The 22,247-nt window shown below is 40.9% G+C and overlaps 1 protein-coding gene across 4 annotated transcripts in view; it reads left to right on the plus strand.

Moving 5' to 3' along the window:
* EXOC4 (exocyst complex component 4) overlaps positions 1 to 22,247 on the plus strand; it is a 750,526-nt gene that overhangs the window by 19,765 nt on the left and 708,514 nt on the right. For all 4 annotated transcript variants that reach the window (XM_060633916.3, XM_060633919.3, XM_060633920.3 and 1 more), the window contains exons 2-3: positions 3,312 to 3,501; positions 13,737 to 13,931. In XM_060633916.3, the coding sequence (XP_060489899.1) occupies positions 3,312 to 3,501; positions 13,737 to 13,931 (385 nt within the window). The remainder of the gene's footprint in view (positions 1 to 3,311; positions 3,502 to 13,736; positions 13,932 to 22,247) is intronic.

Consider the following 22,247-nt stretch of genomic DNA (forward strand, 5'->3'; position numbering starts at 1 on the left):
CAGATATGCTGGTGCCCTTGCTTCTTGCTGTGCTGTGAATGACAAAGCCCTTTGCTTCTGACCCACGAGTTTTGTGTCTTCTAGCAGCATCCATGAAACTCTGGCTGGCTCACTCGTTAGCTCGTGGGTAGGATAAAATCTCAGACTGTCTACAGTGCTTGACGGCAAAGAGGAGTAAGGTGAGCCAGAGAGGTTAAATCCCATGGCCAGTGCCGAATGACCTACTGTTTTGGGGGTGATGGAATTCGAACCTGTGTCTCCAAAGGATATTCTTTCCATGACCTCGTGGAACACTGCTCTTGCCTTTACTGCCATCACTGCTGTTCCTGTGATGGTGATCGCCAACCACAGTCCCCACCGTTTGTTGCATGCTGGTGACTGCCAGGCCTTGTTTGATCTCCTTTACTTCCCACCAGCAGCCCTCCAAGGAAGGTGACCGTACTGTCTGGGTTCTGTAGGCGAGCAAAATGAGATGCCACGACCAAGGTCACATGGGCAGTAAATGGTGGAGCCAGGATTCAAAAGGTAGAGGGAGGATGGCAAGAGGGCTCCCCCCCACGCCCCAAGGGCCGTTAGGAGGGTTAAACATACGTTCTATGAAGTGCACAGCACTGCTGGTTTCTGGCCACTATAACAAACCTTCCTAAAGGCTATTATTATTGTCATTATTAACCTTGGTGCCTTTTCCCCTTCTAATTAAAAAAACAAAAAAACAAAAAAACAAAAAAACAAAAAACTTTAGTTTTGGTCTCTGTTGCTGACGAAAGGCAGAATGTCATTCAGCCCGGTTCACATTAAGAGGATGAATATTAAAGGGGCGCAAACCTGGCACAGGCTATTTCCTTATACAAATATTTTCTTTAAAAATGAAAATAGGAGCTAAAATCCCCTATAGACCCAATTTACTTTTAATCTTCATTTTAGTAACCCTTTCCATCTCATAAATAACTCCTAACGCGACAGTAATGTGTTACAGTGACAGCTGATGCCTGGGAAGGTGTCCTCTCTGGGCCTGACATTTTGTTTAATGGTAATTCTCCTAGTTAATGTAAACAATGTGAAATGTTTGGCATGTTTCCTTCCACAAATGGTGGTGGAGAGGAAATCAAAGCATTGTAAAGACGGCAAACTGATCCAGGGTAACTTTGACAAATCCGTGTCTGTGTGCTGTTATAAGGGGAAATGAGAGGTAGATACCTAGGAACTCTTCCCTTTGGGACAGCTGATAAATTGAAGGCCTTTTCTGATTGTGCTTTACTTTAGATTACCAGCCTGGAAGGTTTCAGATTTAAAGAGCAAAGTTATGTATCATAGAAACAATAGGAAGACATGCTTAGCTCCCTGTACCTACGTATTGCAAGTGATATTCATAGCTCCATCTTTGAAGCCATATTCCTCCTAGGTTCTCCACTCTGATTCATGTTATGAGTCAGATACTTGTGTGGGACTTTCTCCCTGAAAGTGACTTTGGAGGTATGGTGGTCTGATATATGATCACCAGTTGACAGAGGAGGATACAGGATCTGGCAGGATACAGGCCTTCCTTCAAGTCTTGGGGTTCCTACTGCGTTGCTTTCCTGAGCGAACACCACAGCCCTTAGAGGCTTTGTCTTTTCCTTCGTTATATGTCTTGTCCTGTCTGCACCTCCCTCACCCCCGTCCCTGCCATTTGCTGCCTAGAACTGGTCTCTTGGCATCCCTAACACATTTACACAATTCTTTTTAGAGGTGAGATTGATGTCAAAGACTGGCCTGCTGAATCTCTCTGTAAATTGGAAAAGAAGTTTTATATATTATGTGGCTCATGAATTAAGATCTCTTGCTCTAAATGACAGTTGGGGAAAAAAACTGTTGTACAGTATTTTGCTTGTGAATATCTGGAAGTAGATATGTGATTGATTCACTGACAGACCATCTCTGAAAGCAGTTCTAATGATGGACTTATAATTGATTGCATCCATCATTGAGAGCCTAAACTACCCCCTTCCTAAATTAAAGATAAATGAAATAAGCTATGCTGAATGTATAAGCTGACAAATCTGAGGGAATTTAATGAAACTCTAAATTACCACAGCCAACAGATAAGAGAAAAGGGTTTCTTTGTTGCTGATTACAACACTAAATAAAAAAATTTTTCAAAAAAAGATAATAAAAGAAACAAAGATCTGTGGCCCACATATCAAACTAAGTTATTGAAAGGTTTTTAATAAGTGTATCTATCTCATTCCCTGGTTATTGTTGATTTATATCAATCTCATTAGTGCTGTTGGAAGAATAGTAAACGTAGGGATTGTCTTCTGGTGTAGCTTATATTATTGTTGTTGTAACATACTTTAGAATCGATATGACTTTATTTCCGGGCTGTTGGGGGCTCTGTGCCAAATTTAGTTCATTTAAATGAGCTATTTGGAATGTAGTTCTTCAGTGTATAAGTAATTTTATCAGTGAGTACACTTTTAGCTCTATGTAAAAGACAGGTTGAGGGTGACTTAAACAGTGGGTGTTGGTTCTCTCCCCTAACAAGAAGCCCTGAGGTAAGGCAGTGTAGAGTTGGCTGCTTTGGTGGCCCAATGATGTCACAGCAGTAGCCGGCATTTCTCTTGGCTTTCCCTTCCATGGTTGTAAGGTGTGTGAAACATTTGAGTATCTTAGCGTTGTGTAATAATCGGGAAAAGGGACCTGCCTCCTATTAATCTTGCAAGAAAACTCCTGGAGGCCCTTAGGTCTCATTGGTCAGATTTGCCACGGATAAGGCGAATGGAATTACTGGGATTCACTCAAGTGATCAAGACCCGCCCAGACTCTTGGAGAGTTCATGCTGCCTCTTAATGGATTAAAATTGGTATGCCAGGGAAAGAGTGAAAGCCTCCTTGGATAGGCAAACAGCAAATCCACTTAGATGGGCTACTGAAATTTGCTATGAAAGTGGTTTCATATTTTCTGTTAGTAACTTGTTTTCATTTCCTCCCTAGTTAGTTAGATGAATGTGCCAGCGTATTAACTTGTCTTTTACTGTTTTGCTTTTAAATGAATTTTTTAAAAAAATGTTTATTTTTGAGAGAGAGAGAGAGAGAGAGAGAGAGAGAGAGAGTGTGCATGCCAGCCAGGAAGGGGCAGAGAGAGAGAGAGGATCTGAAACAGCCTCTGTTCTAACCGCATGGAGCCTGATGGCGGGGCTTGAACTCACGAACCGCGATATCATGACCTGAGCTGAAATCGAGAGTCAGACGCTTAACAGAGTAAGCCACCCAGGCGCCCCCTTTTTTGCTTTTAAATTTGATTCGGCTTGATATAATCTCTGTCTTCACCAGGACTCTGTCTACCAGTGATGATGTTGAAGACCGAGAAAATGAGAAGGGCCGCCTTGAAGAAGCCTATGAGAAATGTGACCGTGACCTGGATGAGTTGATTGTACAGCACTACACAGAGTTGACGACAGCCATTCGCACATACCAGAGCATCACAGAGCGCATTACCAACTCCCGAAATAAGATAAAGCAGGTGAGCCTCCTTCCCTCCTGTGATTGTCGCACCGCATCTACCGTTAGTAGCTTGTAGAGGTGCCACGGTGGTGGTGAATGGCCATAGTGAGTGATGCGTAACGACGCTTTTCGGTAGTTTTGCAAGTGTCTTTGAAAGCCTGGCTGCGGAGGATCACAGAGGGCATCCCAGGCTTGCCTCTTCCCGATGTCTTATCCTTGGCTTCTGCTGCTCCTTCTCCTTGCCGTGTGAAATGGTGTGGAGGAGGTGGCCTCAACATGAAGACACTGAAGGGGTTCTTGCTATTAGAGGCTCCCATTTCTGTGTATCAAATGTATGGCGTCTGGTCCTATCCCACACTGTGTGTGTGTGTGTGTGTGTGTGTGTGTGTGTGTGTGTGTGTTGCTGTAGCAGTTGAAAAATTTTTTGAAATTTCGGCTTTCACTGTGTCCGCTCATTTGAAATTGGTTGTGATTTCTATGTAGTCATTGTACATTCTTGGTATGATTTTGAGAAGAAACCCTAACTTACAGATTATTTCAACATGCATTTATGGATACTGGCATTCTTGAATATTGTTCTTCAGTAGTGACGAGCATGTATTAACTTACTTACATTTTGTCATTTTCTTAATATTTTGCAGCAATTTCTTTTCATTCTTTTTTTCTTCCTCCCCATCTTTCTACTTCTTGCCCCCTTTTCTCTCCCCGCCCACCTCCTTCCTTTTGTAGTAGGTCCTTGAAAAACTCTTGGTTCCTGGCTACCAGGTCTTTGCTGCCTAAAGGATAAAGTGGGCTCATAAAGGGTATTTTTATATTTGGCCTGAGGGATGAACTGACATGTAGGTGCTGTCACGTCGTCATATGGTTTTGGCCATGTGTTTCAAGGGTCACTCCTTTTAATGCCACTCTGATGGCATTAATTGCTACCACTTAGCACTGCTTGTTTGCCAGGCATGGCTGTTCCTCACTCAGCAGACTAGGATGTAAACGCTGGTCTCCCTTTCAGGTCCTTGCTGCTGGTTTTCAGACATCTTTTAAGTGGTAACCTCCCTTTTTGAAATGAGCTGTCTTGTGGAATCCCGATATGTTAGCTGCCTCTTGTTCGGTGTTGGGTGAGAGATGCAGGGCCTCATGCTTGATCCCCTCCTTATAAGCCTGCAGCTGGGGGCGCCTGGTGGCTCAGTCGGTTGGGCGGCTGACTTTGGCTCAGGTCATGATCTTGCGGTCCGTGAGTTCGAGCCCCGCATCGGGCTCTGTGCTGATGGCTCGGAGCCTGGAGCCTGTTTCCGATTCTGTGTCTCCCTCTCTCTGACCCTCCCCTGTTCATGCTCTGTCTCTCTCTGTCTCAAAAATAAATAAACGTTAAAAAAAAAAAAAAAAGCCTGCAGCTGCCCTTCCAGCACCTCTGTGGCCACAGGGCTGCACAGACCATTTGCAACACTCTGGCTGTGCTGTTGATCGGTCAGGGAGTTCCCTGCACTGTGCCCGCCTGGTGGTATCTTCCCCGCCTTGTGCCCGCCCGGGGATATCTAGGCTCCCAGCTTTCCCGCATTTTCTTTTCTGTCTTCTAGGCCTTATGTTATGATTTTCTAAGCAGAGACCTAAATTATTCTTCTAAGAATGTGGTTGATAGTTTCAGCCTCTCTGAGTACCGGTTGAGAACCAGTAAGCTCTTAACCTATTTTGAAGCAATTTGTTGACCTCTTTACCTTGTCAAATTAACTGGGAATTTTCAAAAGGAATACTATAATTCTTAGCCTTTACAAATGATGAGTTCATCCTATGGATTTATCTGTGAAACTAGGTAAAGCTGTAGATCAGTTTAAAGTAAACTGTAGTCCATTTTGACCCAATACACTAAGCTCAAGAGGAGTCAGAAAATGAATGTTCAGCGGTGCTGACCTTCTGGCTCTGCCCCGGGGAATCCCAGGAAGGGTGAAGGTTTGGTATCTCTGTTTTCTGATTAGTTTGCTTGGCTGGAAGGACTTTGTCATAATGTCAGGGGAAGCGCTGTAGTGGTTTCTGCTTTGACCCCCTCTCACTTGGAGTCGATAGCCTCTTTGCCTAGAGAGTGTTGGCTGGTTTTGAAAAGAGTCTCATCTTGATTATTTCACATTTACTTTAGTGGCTATAGTCTGTCCACCATCCCCATTTTTAAGTACGTTGGGATTTTGAGCGAAAGAAAATAAAAAGAAAACTTGGTGTTTGTTACATCAGACAGTTGTCAAAGTAAATGTCACACAATTCTGTTATGAATTAGCTTCAGTATTGGGAAGAGAAAGGGCTAACGCTCTTTTCCAAAAAGCCTCTAGTAATTGATAAGTAAGAGCAGAAAAATGTTGGGGGGAAAAATGAAAGTGAATTTGTTTCTATTGTATAATTCGACAGTTTTATAATGTGAAAGTCCATTTCTTATCACCAAGGAAACGCTGATGTTTTCTTCTGAATCTTTCCCTGTCATTTTTGGTTTTTAATTGTTACTTTGGATTGTATGTAAAATCTCGGTGGATGTAGGTGTGTGTATTTTTAAAGTAAAAGTGGGGATGATTGTATAATCATGGGGCTACATGATTTCACACCCAGCAAGATATTGAGGATGTATAGATGTGAGTTGAAATTTTCTTTCTGCTCTCTGCCAAAAGTAATGAGGATTCATTCAACAAATACCTGTTGAGTGCTGGCTGTGTGCCTGGTTCTGTTTTAATTGCTGGGGTGACACCAGTGGAAAACACCTGTCCCTGTCCTCATGGAACTTACACGTTACAGGAGGAGACGGAAAAAGAAAGTAGGTGTTACTTAACAGCAGTGGTTTAGTCTCTGTATAAAGTGCCTGTTTGGTGCTGAGCGTTGCTCTAGGCTCTGGGGTCTAGAAGTGAATCAAACAAATTCCTGTCCTTGTGGAGTTTACATTCTGCTTTACATTCTAGTCAAGGGAGACCCCACTATAAATTAGTAAAATGCTGTCTAACAGATGGTAAGAAGTGCTGTACTTAAGAATCCAAGAGCAAGGAAGGGAGAATAGAGAGTTGCTGCTTCAGTGGCCTAGCCGGGCAGAGTTCACTGAGGTTACATTTGAGCCAACACCTGCAGAAACTGAGGGAGAGTCAGGAGAAGCGCCTTAGGAAGAAGGCATGGCAGGGGCAGCAAGGTCTTGAAGCAAGAACATGATAGGAGTTTGGGGGAAGCAGTGAGGAGGCCAGTGGGGCTGAAGCAAAATGGGGTGGGGAGAGGTGAGAGTGCTGGACAGAGAGGGCGAGGGAGAGAGAGAGAGAGCTGGTGGGTGAGGTACAGTGTAGTGGGTCAGGTCACGTGGGGTTTTGGTGCCTGTAAGGACTTTGTTCATAACTCTTTGTGACGGGAGACCACTGTAATCAGCTTTTGAACATAAAACCGGCATGATATAACTAACGTTTTAAAAGGGCTAGCTGCTATTCTGAGAGTAGATTTTGGTGGGGACCAAGGCAGGTGAAGGTGTTCATGTTCACGCTTTTAAAGCTTGAGAACACAGAACTGTTTACATTTCCCACTGTGTTAATAGTTTCGTATATGGATTTATATTGGGAGGATCTATGTCCTTGGGGATATTGAGGTGACAGACAGAGTTGACTCTTTTCCCAGGTAGTCAAGTCTATTGGGAATGTTTTTCTAGATTAAAAAATTTACATGTCCATACAAGAGATATATATGATTGATCAGGTTGAGTGATGTGGATAATCAAAATACTTAGGCTACCCTATTATTACTGTTGAACACATAGTGATATCAGTCAGAATGAGATGTTACTGTACTAGAAAACTTCAGAAGCCACAGGTACTGCCAGTGTCTCATAATAATGACTGTTCCAGCAGCGGCACCAAAATAGAGGGATATGAATGGATACAAGCTGGGAAGTTGGGTAATGTTTGAATTTGAATGTGATTGTTGGTCTTTGAATTTGAGTGTTTCCTCCATGCTCTACTAGGTAGACGAGAGGACATCAGATTTCTTTAAAGATACTAAGTGTCTGTCTAATGTTTATCACAGAAGCTGGAAGACAAGGGAAAACAGATACTTGTCTCTCTTGTGAGGTGTGCACAAACACTTTACGATTCCCCCCAATTTCAGCTGCTCTGTTGGTACTAGATGAAACTGCTAACTCATTTTTCTTGCCTGTAATTGGAAATAACTATATGTGATTATTCAAATGAAGTTGTTAAGAGCTTAATCATTGAGTAGTGCAACATTCATTACTTAACATTTAAAATAATTTTGTGGCTTTTATATGAAACTATACCTTAAGAGGCAGAATAAGAACAAAGAATAATCTTAATATAGAACATGTCGCAGTAGAGCAACATGGTTGTGGTAGGAAATTGTTTATGGCCCAAACGTATGATGGAAAAATCCCGGCTGCTTCTATGAGAAAGGGAGAAAGGGTAGAAAGGTGGGCTAAACGGTGGGCAATAATGCGCTAGCATAATTTAAAATGTACTAGGCAGTATTGCGTGTTAATGCGGTCACAAGAATTATGCGCTCATCTCTCCGTTGAGTTTAACTGTATCTGTATTTGTGTACCATGTCAAGACTCTGCAACTTAACGGAAAAGTATTGCCCTCAGAAGGGGTTCTGTGGAGCCTCTCAGAGAATTTAAGACCTTAGAATGGCAGCTAAACCCGCCCCTCCTCCTCCAAAACTAAGGAAACAAAAGCATGGGAAGAAAAGTTTGAGGGTAATTTAAAAGTGATCTGCAGTTCTAAAAGGCTTTTAAACAGAACGGTGAGTGGTGTTTCTGTACTTCTTTCTAGGCACTTTCTAGAAGGCTGTGGAAAAAAATGGGTTGGACACAGGTCAGGAGAATACCCATGAACACGCTTATATGTAGATTTATTTTTAACTACAGAAGAGAAAGTCTGTTTTGTACTTTCAGAATTAAGAATGACGTTGACTGTTAACATTAGTTTTCACCTACCATCCCTTGCGTAGAACATTTCTAGTCTCTAGTTTCAGTGGGGTGCTTGCGCATTTGTTGTGCTTTATTATAGACAGTTTGCACACTCAAAGGCAGTCCCTCCTCCCATTATCCTTGATCAAAATCAGAAAGGCATTGAATTTGATGACTTAAGGCCTGGATCCATCAGCCTCTCGTACATGTATCTCTGCTACTCAGGCTCCAGGTAGTTTTCCTCCTGTCTTCATCTTCCCCAAGTCAAGGGTGCGAATAACTCTATTTCTCTGCTTTCTGTATCCTCTCCCATACCCATTCACAGTAACCTCTTGGGGCCTGTTACCCTCATTTTCTCTTTTGCTAATAGTCTCTAATTAGAATGGCTGGAAGTTCTAGTATATTGAAACTGAAATTCTTGCTGTGGCTGACCAGGTGATTAGGAGCAAATGTGAAGTTACTAGAAGTCTCAGGAAGGAAAGGAAACTTGTGTTTGAAGAAGGATTTCTGTACGTGGGTTTCGATGTCTTGATTTGAATAGCTTGACTCTGTGGATTTATTTCAAGAAGAAACAGGAAGATAATTTTTCAATCTTAATTATCCTGGTAAATTAAAACAGAATGGAATTAAAATACTGTTACCACATCGAGAAATAAAAGTTTAGATGTACTTTGGTAACTTTCTCACATTTTAGATGATGTTCATTGATGGATACAGTCCTGTTTCTCTTCCCTGTATAAAAACATTTATTGAGCTATAATTGACATACAATAAACTGCAGTATTTTAGAAGACAGTTCAGTGAGTTTTGGCAAATGTATATGTCCTAGGATGTGTTCCCATCCACCCCAGAGAGTTCCCCCTTGCTCCTTTGGAGTGAAAAGACTGTGTTCCTCTACTCCTTTCCCACTCCCCTCCACATCCTGCCCCAAACAACTGCTGATTTGAATTCCATCACTACATTAATTTTTGCGTGTTCTAGAACTTCAGTATGTACTTCTTTGTATCTGGCTTCTTTTGTTCAGCATAATGTTTCTGAGATTCTTCGTATTTCTTTTCTTTTATTACTGAGTAGTATTACCCCCCTGCCGCCCAAGTTTTAAAATAACATTTCTTCATAACCGTGACTTTCTAATCAAAAAGCTGAGGCCTCGGGGCAATTTAATATTAAAAGTTCTTGTACCTTCTTATGTCTGGAGCTTTGGCTAATAACTCAGTTTAGGGAATAGTTTTGGTGATGTTCATTTTCCACACAGCCTGATGCTGTCTCCCCCACCCCTAAACACAGACACAGAATCCACTTTTCTTTTCCATTTTCTTCCATGTAGTAAGCAAAAATGAGAAGTGAGCAGACTACATTGTATATATCCTGCTGTGAAATGCCCTAACAGTCCTTTTCCCAATCAGAAAGGAGTTTGCCAAGCTTTACTGACACTAAGTAAGTTTATCCCGAGCCCTCTTGATCAAGAGCCTAGTTGGGTGTTGCACGACATAAAATTTATTTTTAACAATTTCCATAATAACTGTTAAACACCAAAGAAAAATCCAAGAATTACAGAACCCAGGTGATAAAAGTAGACTATCAGAAATCAAATTCAAACAGATTTTAACTAAGGATTTAAAAGAGAATGGATTTAATAGTTGGAGTTCTTAGCCCAGAGACCAAGAGTGCCAAGAGGATCTGGGAATAGCCTTGAGAAATATGTTTAAGAAGTCCAAAAAAGGGCATTAAGAGATACACAGTTCCAAAATAAGACCTAGGGATGAAGAGTAGAGCCTGGGGAATACCGTCAATAATAGTGTAACAACTTTGTATAGCGATAGATGGTAATGACACTTCATCATGGTGAGCATTTTGTAATGTATATGATAGTCATATCGTTGTGTCATATACCTGAAACCAATAGTGCATGTCAACCATACTTCAATTAATATTTTCAAAAGTCAAAACCGTAAGTGATGACAAAAACCAGTACTTCCCTACCTCATCCTTCCCCAGTCCCACTTCCAAAACTTCAGAGACACTGACTTTTACTCTTAGTAATATGCTTATACTATTCTTGGTTTTTCTACTTTAGACATTGGATATAAGCTTCCGGCTATGGAAGATGAGGATTTAGGTCCCCCTCCCACCGTTTCCTCTGCCCTACTTCATCTTCTTCCCACTTCCTCTCTCTAGTTGTATCCTAGTTGTTGGTTAAATAGATGCTGCTCATTTTATTACAGCTACGTGACTATTTCCCTCTGAGCCATCCAGCATACTATTTGTGCCTGTGCGGTTTTGTTGTTGCTGTTTTCCTTGCAGTTAATGCTTGAATCCTCCTGTTGCCTGTCTTCTGCATTGGTTTTCCCCTTTCCTGGATCCTGTGTTTCTGGTCTTCTGTTATTCTCTTGTGTTGATGGAGCACGTTCTTCACTAGCTTGCTGAGCTATGGTGCATCTAAGTTTTATCATTTTGAGAGCTTATAAGTCTGAAAATGTCTTTATTCTTCCCGCACACTTGATTGATAGTTTTTCTGGGAAATAATTCTCTCTTAGGATTTTGAAGCTATATCATTCCTTTGTCTTGTAGCTTTTAGCGTTGCTGTTGAGAAAAGTCTGATGCATTCTGATTCATAATGCTTTATATGGAGTCTGTCCCTCCCCACTTCCCCCAAAAGCTTTTAAGATTGCCTCTCTATCCCATGTGTTCTCACACGGCAGGATCACATGTCCTGGCATGGTTCTTTTTTTACTCCATTTTCTTGAACGCTTGGTGTACTTTTTCAGTCTAAAAACACATGTCTTCTGGAACATTTTCTTTTATTATTGTATTTTTCTTTACTCCATTTGTCTCATTTTTCCTCCCCTGGAACTCCTATTTGGCAAATAGTGGACTTCTTGGATCAGTCTCCTCATTTCTTTTATCTTCCACCTTTCGTTTTTTGTTTTATTCTCTGTAGATTTCCTCAAAGATAGCTTCTGACCTTTATATTGGATTTTTTTCTACCATATTTTAATTTCCAAAGCTGTTTTTATTCTCAGGTTTTTTTTTTTTTTATAGCATCCTATTCTTGTTTCATTGATGTAATATTTCCTATTTTTCCTAAGGGATATTGATTATAGTTTTAAAAAATTTCTGTTCTGCATAGTTTCTGGTGTTCCCCGCCCCTCCCCGCCCAGCCCCATCCAGCAGTTTTTTCTTTTTGTTTGTTTTGGTGCCTGCCTTTTCATATTCCAAGCTTTCCTTGGCTGTCTGGTGATCCTCGTCTAACTATTTAAATGAAAGAGGGAGTCAGTACAAAGCTGATTGGAAAGCTCAGAGCATGTTGTGGGCCTTGTCTAGTGATGATCGTGCAGGGACCCAGTAGTTTCCTCGGTGAAACTTCAGGTGTCACTAACTCTGGGTCTTTTCGCCTTGTCATCTTTCCCAAGGAAGGCCATAAGTTTCCTGTGTTGGAGCTAAAAATCAGGCTGAGTGTATTTAGAGGCAACCCTAGCAGGAGGCTGGGTGTCCAGAGCAGGCTGAGGATTTTACTGTTCCATAGGCCCACTTTAATATCATTCTTGTGTTTGCAGTCTGGTGCCTCACACCTTCCCCTTAGTGATGTCTGGCCTGGATCCTTTCTGATTGAGTTTCTTCAAATCATAAGCCTTCTAGTTGGCCAGTGTTTGGGGGGAGGGAATTACCCATCTGTGTGGATTGATGAAGGTCCAGGGCTCAAAATACTCCCTATGGAAGGTGTTGGCCCTGGGGCTCCGGCTTTCGGTGTTCTCGGCACCTCCTTGTCAGTGGTAGCAAACCCGTCTCCATACTAAGACTTTCAGATCACTCTGCTCTGCTAAATTACCCACATTCCATCTTCCTGCCAACTTGAAAAGTTTTGTTACCATCTCTTATATACCATTCCCCCCTCTCTGTTCTCTTTTCTAGATGCTTTATGATTAGCAAAAAAAAAAAAAAAAAAAAAAAAAAAATCACTTAAGGACTGCAGAAAGGGGAAGGAAGGAGTGGAGGTAATTAGCACTGTCTTTGGTAGTTTTTCAAAAGGGTCCATGACTCCTTCCAAAGCGAATAATCATTCCACTGTGCTTATCAGGAGAGATTACAGAATCTCTTTATTTAGGGTTCTTTTTACATTGGAGAGTTTCATAAAGGTATGATAGGTGTATTGTCCTTAAGTTATTGGGATAGAGTAGATGCTTTCTCAGCAGAGAAATGTTTCTCAAGAAACATTCTGATCTTAGCATTCCATCTTTATATTTTCCTTGTTTGTCGGAAAATGTTAAAATTTAGTTTTATAATCACCAGAAGCATAGTGTTCATGAGTGTATGCACCACCACACCAGATCTTGTGGAAGACAAATTTTCAATGGTCAGAAACGTGGTAGACTTTCTGGGCTGATGGAAATGTCTTATACATGATGGTTTGGATTATACAGGTGTCTTACATTTGCTAAAATTCATCAAATGGTATAACTGACATGTATTCATAAATTTTACCTAAAACAAAAACCAAATTAAACAAATACTGAATTCGAATTTAAAAATACATGTGAGGACTGTCAAAAGTACATGAGAGTAGTTCTGTGAATTGTGAAAGGTCCTGATTCTTTTTATTTCATGTTGTAAAAATTGAAAAACCTTAATTATGAACATGAAAATGTGCTCATCATGCACATCGTGACTACCTCCTGCTCCTTCTCCTCCTGTTCTGTCGAGCTGTGCCGTACTGGTCACTAAGCTAGATCCATGAGAATGTTTGAGATTGTCTTATTTAATATCTAAAAATCCTTGATACGTCCTAGTGCTTTTATTTTGAGATGGTCTCTGGACGTGTCTCCTCTTTTCTGGAAAGTGGGCTTATTTTCGTGTTAGTTGAGATGAATGCACAGTTCACTGGCTGTAAGCTTCAGCTGAAGTTGTGGATCTAGGGTGGTCCAAGTGAGCTGTCTGCTGAATAAGAAACATGCAGAGAAGAATTGGGAAGGAATCAGCACGGACTCGATCAGTCATTCCCTTTTAGATAGTTTAACATCCGTGGGTTCTTCCTGTCTTCAGAGTGCTGTATATCCTAAGTAGCTTCTTCCAGATTCACTCAAAGGTAGGTTAGGAGTAGTTTTCTCATTTCACAGGGGAGCAGATACACACAGAGGTGGAGACCCCCATCCATGCGAGTCAGTGTCAGAACCAGGATTAGAATTTTGCAAGCCAGCCAACCACGGGGAACTAGTGGGAGGGGGAATTGGGAACTGTCACTTCTAGTGACACTGATAGTGAAAACTACTAACCAGATTATAGGTTTAGGATGGCAAGACTCTGGACTGACCCAAGGTTGAATCTGTTTATTGTAGGTGAAAGAGAATCTGCTTTCTTGCAAGATGCTGTTGCACTGTAAACGGGATGAGCTCCGGAAATTGTGGATTGAAGGAATTGAACACAAGCATGTCCTGAACCTGCTGGATGAAATTGAGAATATCAAGCAAGTGCCTCAAAAGCTGGAACAGTGCATGGCCAGCAAGCACTATCTCAGTGCCACCGACATGCTGGTGAGAGAGCTGCCTGTGCGAACGGTCATTTCTGCTAAGATAGGAAAGCCCTTGCTCTTGTTCTCTGAACGCTGTCTTTCACGTAGCACATTACAGACCGCCTCTTGGGATTCACAAGCCCTTGTAGGTGAAGCCTGACCGGTTCTCTTCCTAATTTCAGTGTTTGAAGTGGTAGGCGATTTTTTATGCGTTATCTGCCTTTGGAACAATGGCAAGGTGCGTAATGGTAAGAAACTGGTACCTAGATCATGTTGGCATGGTAATGAAGATGTTTGAATTTCAGAGGAAGGTGGCTAATGAATCCTATTTTATTTTATTTTTTATTTACTTACTTTTTTAAAGTAGGCTCCATGTCCAATGTGGGACTTTAACTCACAACCCCAAGATCACGAGTTGCATGCTCTACCAACTGAGCCAGACAGGCACCCCTAATGAATCCCATTTTAAAGAATGAAATCTGTATGAGAGACAACTTAAGGATATTTACGGACTTCACGTTCCACAAATTCTTTGAAGGGATTGTTATGTGAGGGCTTTGTTTTTTCCTTTAAACCGAAGAGCAAGAAAATAATTTTGGAGCAATAATTCTGGAAGCGACTTTGTCAAGCAAGCATACTCCACAGACTAGCCTTTAGCCTCTGAGTCATTCTGTTACTTTTTTTGTTTTTTTTAAAGTAAGCTCTACACCCAGCATGGGGCTCAAACTCCCAGCCCTGAGATCAAGAGTCACATGCTCTACTGACTGAGCCAGCTGGACGCTCCCATTCTGTTACTTTTTGAATTAGAAATGAAAATTCAGAGAATGTTGTTACTGGTGGTGCATGTGCTGAGTGTCAAGAAGATGAATAAAAAATAATACACATCCTATTTCCTAACAATCCTAACTTTCCCAGGGCTGGTGGCTCTTAGAGGGCTGCTCTATCTACCCCCCCACCCCCGCCCCCCCGCCGCTTTCCACATGACCACCCCACTGCCGTGTTACTCGAGCTGTCTGGGGACTACAGAAGCCCTCCATAGCAGGTGACTGCATTTGGTTCCTCTTTTCCACAGTAGGTGAGAGTCCGCTGTCTTTGTTTCACTGAGTTAGATTGGCTGTAACACTGAAAAAAACACTGAGACGACTCGGTGGGAGAAGCAGGATAAATCTTCCAAATGGTTCCAATTTAGATTTTCAAAAAGAATTACGCTGTAAGTCCTTCATGAGAACCTGTTAAGGGAATTCGGTCGCTAAGATGTGAGATACGCTGTGATATTCTGTAATATATTGAAACCTGGTGTATGATAGGAGTAAACAGTAAGCAGTTGCTGTAACCAGTCAGCTAACAGGACAGGAGGAGATGTGGAATGCCACCTGTGTGGTCTCTCTGCCTGTTGTCCTCAGTGTCCTCTTGCAGACTGTTGCTTTCACAAGTGGGTGGGGTTTGGGTGTTTGGGGGAGGAGAAAGGGTGTGGGCTGTGGCCAACGTCTTTCCAGCTTTGCGGAGGAAAATTTCTTGTAATTAAAACGTGCAGGGACAGGGGTACCTGGGTGGCTCAGTCAGTTAAGCATCCGACTTTAGCTCAGGTCATGATCTCACGGTTCATGGGTTCGAGCCCCATGTTGGGCTCTTTGCTGACAGCTCGGTGCCTGGAGCCTGCTTCGGATTCTGTGTCTCCCTCTCTCTCTCTGCTCCTCCCCGTCTTGTGTACTCTCTTTCTCTCAAAAATAAATAAATAAACTTAACCCACCCTCCCCCCCCCCCCCCCCCAAAGAAAACATGGATAGGGTCCAGATTGGGCCAGCTTGAATACTATGATTGTCAGTTCTAACTAAAATCATGTGGTTGGGAGGAGTGGGGTGGGAAGGAGGAGCATTTACCTCCAGAAAGGAGTGAATATATGAGCTGTGTTGCCCAGAAGTTCCTTTTTTTTCCCTGTTTGTCATTGTTTATATATAATGGACACTAATATTTTGTCAGAGGTGTTTGAAATATCTTCTCCTAGTTAGTGGTATATATTTATGCTTTATGAAGCCCTTTGTTACAAAGAAGTTTTGAAATTTAATGTGGTAAGATTTCTTTCTTTTTTCCTTTATCTGATTTTTAAGAAAAATTTTTTTCTATCCCAGTGTCCTCTAGAGAATCTACTATGTCTTCTTTAATTCATTTGGACTCTGTTTCCGTATATGGTATAAACTCGGGATCTAATTTTATCTTCTATGTAAAAAGCCACTTAGCTCAGACCATTTGCTAAATTTATTTCCTACTGACTTCTAATGCCATCTTGGTCACATACCAAGTTTTCACGTATGCATGGGTCTGTTTCTGAGCTCTTCATTTTTATTAATTGGTCTTGTCTATATCTGCACTGAAACCATGCTGTTTTAATTACCATTATTTTATGATATAGCTTGATAGCAGGTGGAGACGTTCCCTCACCTTGCTTGTCAAAACAGACAGAAATGTCTGTTCTATTCTTGGCCCTTTACTCTTCCGTATGAATTTTAGTATCAGCTTGTCACATTCTGCAAGAAGCGTCATGAGACTGATTCATTGTAAGCAGTTCATCTTCATATTACCGAGTCTTTCAGTGAACAGGATAGACCTCATTTATTGAGATCTTCATTTATGCTCTATATAATAATGCTTAGTAATATGTTCCTTAGAGGTATTAAATATATCTTATTGCTGGCTATCATATTTTTTAAAACAGTGGCGCTTTATTAATAACAATTTTTAGTTATTTGTTAGTGATGAAGGGATGTGATAGATGTTTAATTGATCATATGTCCCTGAATCTAATCCCAGTCCTGTCTGCCTGGAAAATGATTTATTTATTTATTTATTTATTTAGGGCTTAGCTCAGATTTCTTTAGCTCTCTGAATGTCCCAGGTGATTAGGTGCTTTTTCCAAAAAATTAGGCATTTGTTTTTATCGTGGTTGAGAATACTTGACCTGAGTAGATGCCTTTTTTTGTTTGTTTCCATAAGCTGCATGTACTTCCTTGTAATACAATTGCTTTTGTTTGTATGGTAGGCCATTGAGGGCAAGGGCTATATCTTATTTATTTTTGTCTGCCTTGTGCTGAGCACCGCGGGCCTCATATAGTCAGGGTTCACAGATCGTTAGCCAGATGGGTAACCATGTGAAAGACTTTAATAGAGGAAAGAGGTGTTTCCTCTCTAGGGGCTCTGGTCTGATTTTTTCTTTGGGTTTGGTGTTTGTCTTAATGACAAAGTCTTCCAGTTTCCAGCCTTTCCCTTTAGCAATATTTGAGTGAACAACAAAAAACAATAATTACACTAGCAGCCAATACGTACTGAGTATTCGCTATGTCATTACATTTAAGAAGCACATTTGTTAACGCATTTAATTCTTACAGTGACCCTATGAGAGATGGGTTTCTGATGTGCTCTCCATTTTTCCGACGAGGTAGTTGCTTTGTATGATCTGAGGAGCTGGAGCATCCTAATGTACAATGAAGATTTCATGAAGGTAGGATTAAAGGTGTGCTTAAAAGGTTGGAAATTTCCTTCAATTTGGCCTTTTGTATATGAGTGGATAGTAAGGGCTATAATTGCTCTTTCATTGGACTTGATGTGAAAAAATACTCACATTTCCTTTCCCCGTGGCTATGTGCTATTAGAAGTAAAATCTACTTAAGGCATCTCGAGGGTCAAAATGAAACATGCTTGCTAAAAGACGTCATAGGAAAGTGAAGACAAAAAATCAAGTCTTTCAAAACTCTCCGATTTCCTTGGATCTGTTTATCAAAAGATTTTGCATTTCCATTGTAAGGCAGGTGCAGACACCCAGGAGTGTAATCCCTACTCAGGTTCATAAATCCAGAGTAAATAAATCAGTGGTGACCCATGGCCCTTGTCCGTTCCTGCAATTGCTACTTCACTGTCACACTGGTCTGATAGCTAGAGACTTGGCCTCTAGATGGGATATCTATTTCTTCTTTTGATATGATAACCTGAGTATTGCCTAAAATAATTAAATTGTCATGACAGGGACTGTCTGCAAATAGGCATGGCCTTTTGTTTCCTTCTTCAAGGTAAACAGCTGCTGTTAGCTCATGAAAGGCTAAAAGTGGTCCAACAAGAAGCCTGCATCCGTCACATTGAAATCAGAGACTTGATTAATATTGTAGCCTGTAGCTTTGCGATATGTATGGTTTGAATTAGACCTCTGCAGTCATTGTGCTGGGTTGATGCAAGCACATTAATGACATAATTTCTGGTTGCTGCATCACATTTCTGCAGTCTGTCCTTTGTATTCCACTCACATTAATTGAAGTAATTTTGCCAGTGAAGCGTGTTTCAAACCTCTGCATTTAAATTGAAATTTTAATTCCCTTATTGTCTTGAAAAGACGGCTGAAGATGCCTTGTTACAGGTTTCATTATCACTCAGAACACTCCAGCTGCTGGTTCTAATGTACAATGACTGATTAATTCCGGGAAGAATTATTAATATAAGAACAGCAGCTTCTTCCCAGTGGCATGAGCTAACCAGGAAGGTATTTGATGATAGTTAATATTTTTATGAACTTTTTTAAAGGAAAATTTATGTGGAAGTCTGCATCACACGAAAACTGCACAGATGAGCTTTGAAAACCACTTACCCAAGTTCTGATTTATCAACCCATAGAAGTCGACTCATAATTGCATTCAATCAGTGGAAACTGAGCCAGTGTGGGTAGTTTTGAACCACTTGAGCTGACCGTCACAAGGCCTGGGACTACATTTTTTTCATTTTTAAGTCTTCCTGAGATTGTAGAGATTTTGGATGTCTCTTGTTTTTCTATTTATAGTTTTTTTAAAAAATCATAGCTGTGTACTGAGATAAGGATTATTATAATAACTACTTAGATTTATGTAGTTGCCTTCCGCCCAGAGAATCCCACGTGCTTTGAGAGAATAGTATGGGGGAATTATATCACTTACACTGAAAATGTGGCCACATCGGGCATAAAGGGAGTAAGGCAGCAGTTTAATCTCATGGTTTTCTAAGCTCCTATAATAAAAATATACTTCTAATGGTTTCAGCTTACAAGAGCCTTCGCATTAGTTGTATAACAATCAAGGTCGTGAATGTTAGTGTGGGTCAGATGGACCTGTGTTTGGGTCCTGGCTTTGACTTTTACTAGCTGGATCACTTGGGGCTAATTCTTTGACCCTGCCGAAAGTTGGGAGTTGAGAATTACATCTACTCCCAAGGATTGTTGAAGGGATTAAATGAGATACTAAGCTATTTATATAAAGTACACGCAGTATACACAGTAAGTGCTTAGAAATGTTATTTATAGTGAATTGATTAATGGATACTGTAAGAAGGATAATGGTGATTGCTCCCACATGAGAAGTTCGCAAAGTGTTCGGAAGTGGACTTGTTCTGAACTGTTGAGAGTTGGAGTAGGGCTGGCTAGGTTAGGCATTATGGATTCCTTCTTCCCTTAAATGGACATCTATCTAAATGAAAGACTACCCCACATTTTATGTAGTCCAAGGAGTTCCTGCAGGCCTAGATAAGATTTTTCTCTGAAAACGGGTGCCTGGCTGGCTCAGTTGGTGGAGCTTGATGTCAGGGTTGTGAGTTTAAGCCCCACGTTGGGTGTAAAGATTACTTAAAAATAAAATCTTAAAAAAAAAAAAGATTTTTCTCTGAAAACAAGGCTAGTCTGATCTAACACATGCACAGAAGGATGATCAGGACCCTAAAGTTCTTTCCCATATATTTGGGATTTGACATGGGCAAATTTCAGATTCTGTGTCAATCACCTTTTTGGCTTACTTCAACGATATGTTCATAGCAATGCAATTTGTCAGTAAACTATCTAGGATCAGTTTGTTGCAGAATCGACTCTTAGGTAACTAAGTGTGTTTTTCTGCTAGTATTGTAAGTAGATATAAGCCAGTTCACTATTGGAGGGTACTTATCAATAATGTTGATTGTAGTGTTATAAAGTAGTTGATGTTAAGCTATTTTTTTCTGTCAGTGCTTAGATGGCAGGACCAGTGGACCAGCGAGCTTGTTCTTCATGCTGCCATTAGAACTGTGTCATTAGCAAATAGACAAATTCTTCTTTTCTCATATTATGGGCAGGGAAGGGGTGATCATGCATCTACTATCAAATGATTAATGCACAAGAAAGAAAAAGGGGGCAAAGTGTACATCCCTTTCGTCTGATCTGAGAGTTTCTAAGATCTCCCAGGACGGTTTTTTCTCATTATGACTGTGGGAATGGTATTGAGGTGAAAACTCTATAAATATCGAGAGCTGGAACATTCTAGTGAACTTATTGGACTTAACCTGAAAGTGGTAAGTGACTGCAAAAATGTTTCAATATTCCATATAGATTTCTCTACACGTTAAAAAATATATCCGTGATCAATAATGAAATAGCCACCATTAAGCCCATCTATTTCTAGTGTAGAATATTGATTTGAAAGACCATTGCCAATATTCTGTACTAATAACAGGAAAGAATCGGGCACATGTTTTGGTAGACTTAACAAAGAATGGTATGATGCCATTGTCGATGACTTCCGGTTGCTGGGAAATATATCTGAATGTGTGCCCTTAACCTTGAAGGAGCTTACATGCTAATAGGGAGAGACAGTGAACAAATAAAGAGTCTCATATCACGATGAGCATAACAAGAAAGTGGGGATCAGGAAAATTGGGGATGGAGGTAGGGTAGTATGGTTTGCTCTATAAATAAGGTGGTCAGCTATAGCTGCTTCTAGCTGCATTTGGGACCCCTTCAGGCCTTCAAACGCCTACATCTGATCTTTTCAGAAAGGTTTAGGAAGAGCTGAAAATAAAGGTATTAAACAAGAAATCTTGGTAGTTGTCTAAAATTAAATGAGTAGGCCTAATGTGGCAGCTTTATTTTTTTCCTGGAGAGTAAAAGCACAGGGCTTGTAAACAATTATTTGTGTTCGTGTCCAATGCCCTTTTTTATTTATATTTGTTTTTGAAGGCTAGGGTAGCACACTGTTTGAAAAGCACCCGGTCATTGTATTAGCTTTCCTTCCCTTTTACTTTGTTCTTTTATCTGCTTTTCTTTGCCTCTTTTATTTTAAAGCAAATAGAAATTTTGTTATATTACACTAAACCTCATAAGGTTCAGCAGTTTTCAGTTGACTCGCTTGGCTGTAGGGCAGTGATTCCCAAACTCTGCACATTAGGGACCTTCTTGAAGAAATCTAAAGCCCAGGTCCCACCCTACACTGATGACATTGAAGTCTCTGATGGTGGTACACTACCTTCAGTAATTTGACATTCTTTAGGTGATTCCATTGTACAGATAAATGTGGAACTGTAGATCTCGGGTATACCCTATGCCACTTAACAGAGTAAAACTAGTTGTCTTTGATGTCTTTTGATACCAGTTTTGAGGGGTTAGAAACCAAGTACGAGTAAAACCTTGGACTGTGAGTTACTTGTTCTGTGAGTGTACTGCAAGATGAGCAAACATTTCTAATAAATTTTAACTTGATCAATGAGTGATGTCTTGCAGTATGAGTCGTACGTGATGCTGAGTGTCACACGATCACAACTGAGCCAGTGGTTCTTGAAATCCGCTTTGATATAAAAGTGCTTTGGATTATAAGCATGTTTCCCGAAGGAATTGTGCTCACAAACCAAGGTTTTACTGTATTTGCACAAGACAGACTTTGCACAGTGATTGGTACGTTTTTGTAGAAATACTGTAGTGTGAAGTTGCTTTGTTGCCATCCTCTGTTGCAGGTTTTGGGTAGGGCTGACAAGTATTGGGCCCTTACTCTGATTTTATAGCCTGATTATTTGGTCAGTAGGAGTGGTGTTGAGTGGTTAAATTAGATGCTCTCCAGGTTTGGGTGGACTTGAACTCTTCAGGGCTGCCTTCTTGGTGCTCTGCCTGCTGCTTTCTTCCTGTGGTTTCTTATTGGAATTGCATTGGGATTTCATGGGTTGAAATTGGAGCACAGATGTACTTACTGACGAGTGGTGGCTAGGTACATCGGTGGTGTAGTGCAGACAGAATGGATTTGGAAGCCAGACGTTCTTAATTCTAGTCCTGACTCAACAACTCCCTAGTTCGGCGAGCTTAGACAAATCACTGTCTCTCTCTGTTATGTAGTATTCTCTTCTCTAGGGTGGATCTACAAATACCCTATCTAGATTGTAGACATGCTGTGAGAATAAAAGTGAAATTTGGTAAGGTTACAGTGCTTTGTAAAATATAAGGCAATAGACAAATTTAAGAAGGTGTAAGTAGCGTCATCATCACTATGACAAAGTGCCAGGTAAGAGAAAAGCGGTCATCTATCATCTGGGACTTGTT

This window comes from Panthera onca, chromosome A2 (genome assembly GCF_046562875.1).
Source record: "Panthera onca isolate mPanOnc1 chromosome A2, mPanOnc1 haplotype 2, whole genome shotgun sequence".
Lineage (NCBI taxonomy): Eukaryota > Metazoa > Chordata > Mammalia > Carnivora > Felidae > Panthera > Panthera onca.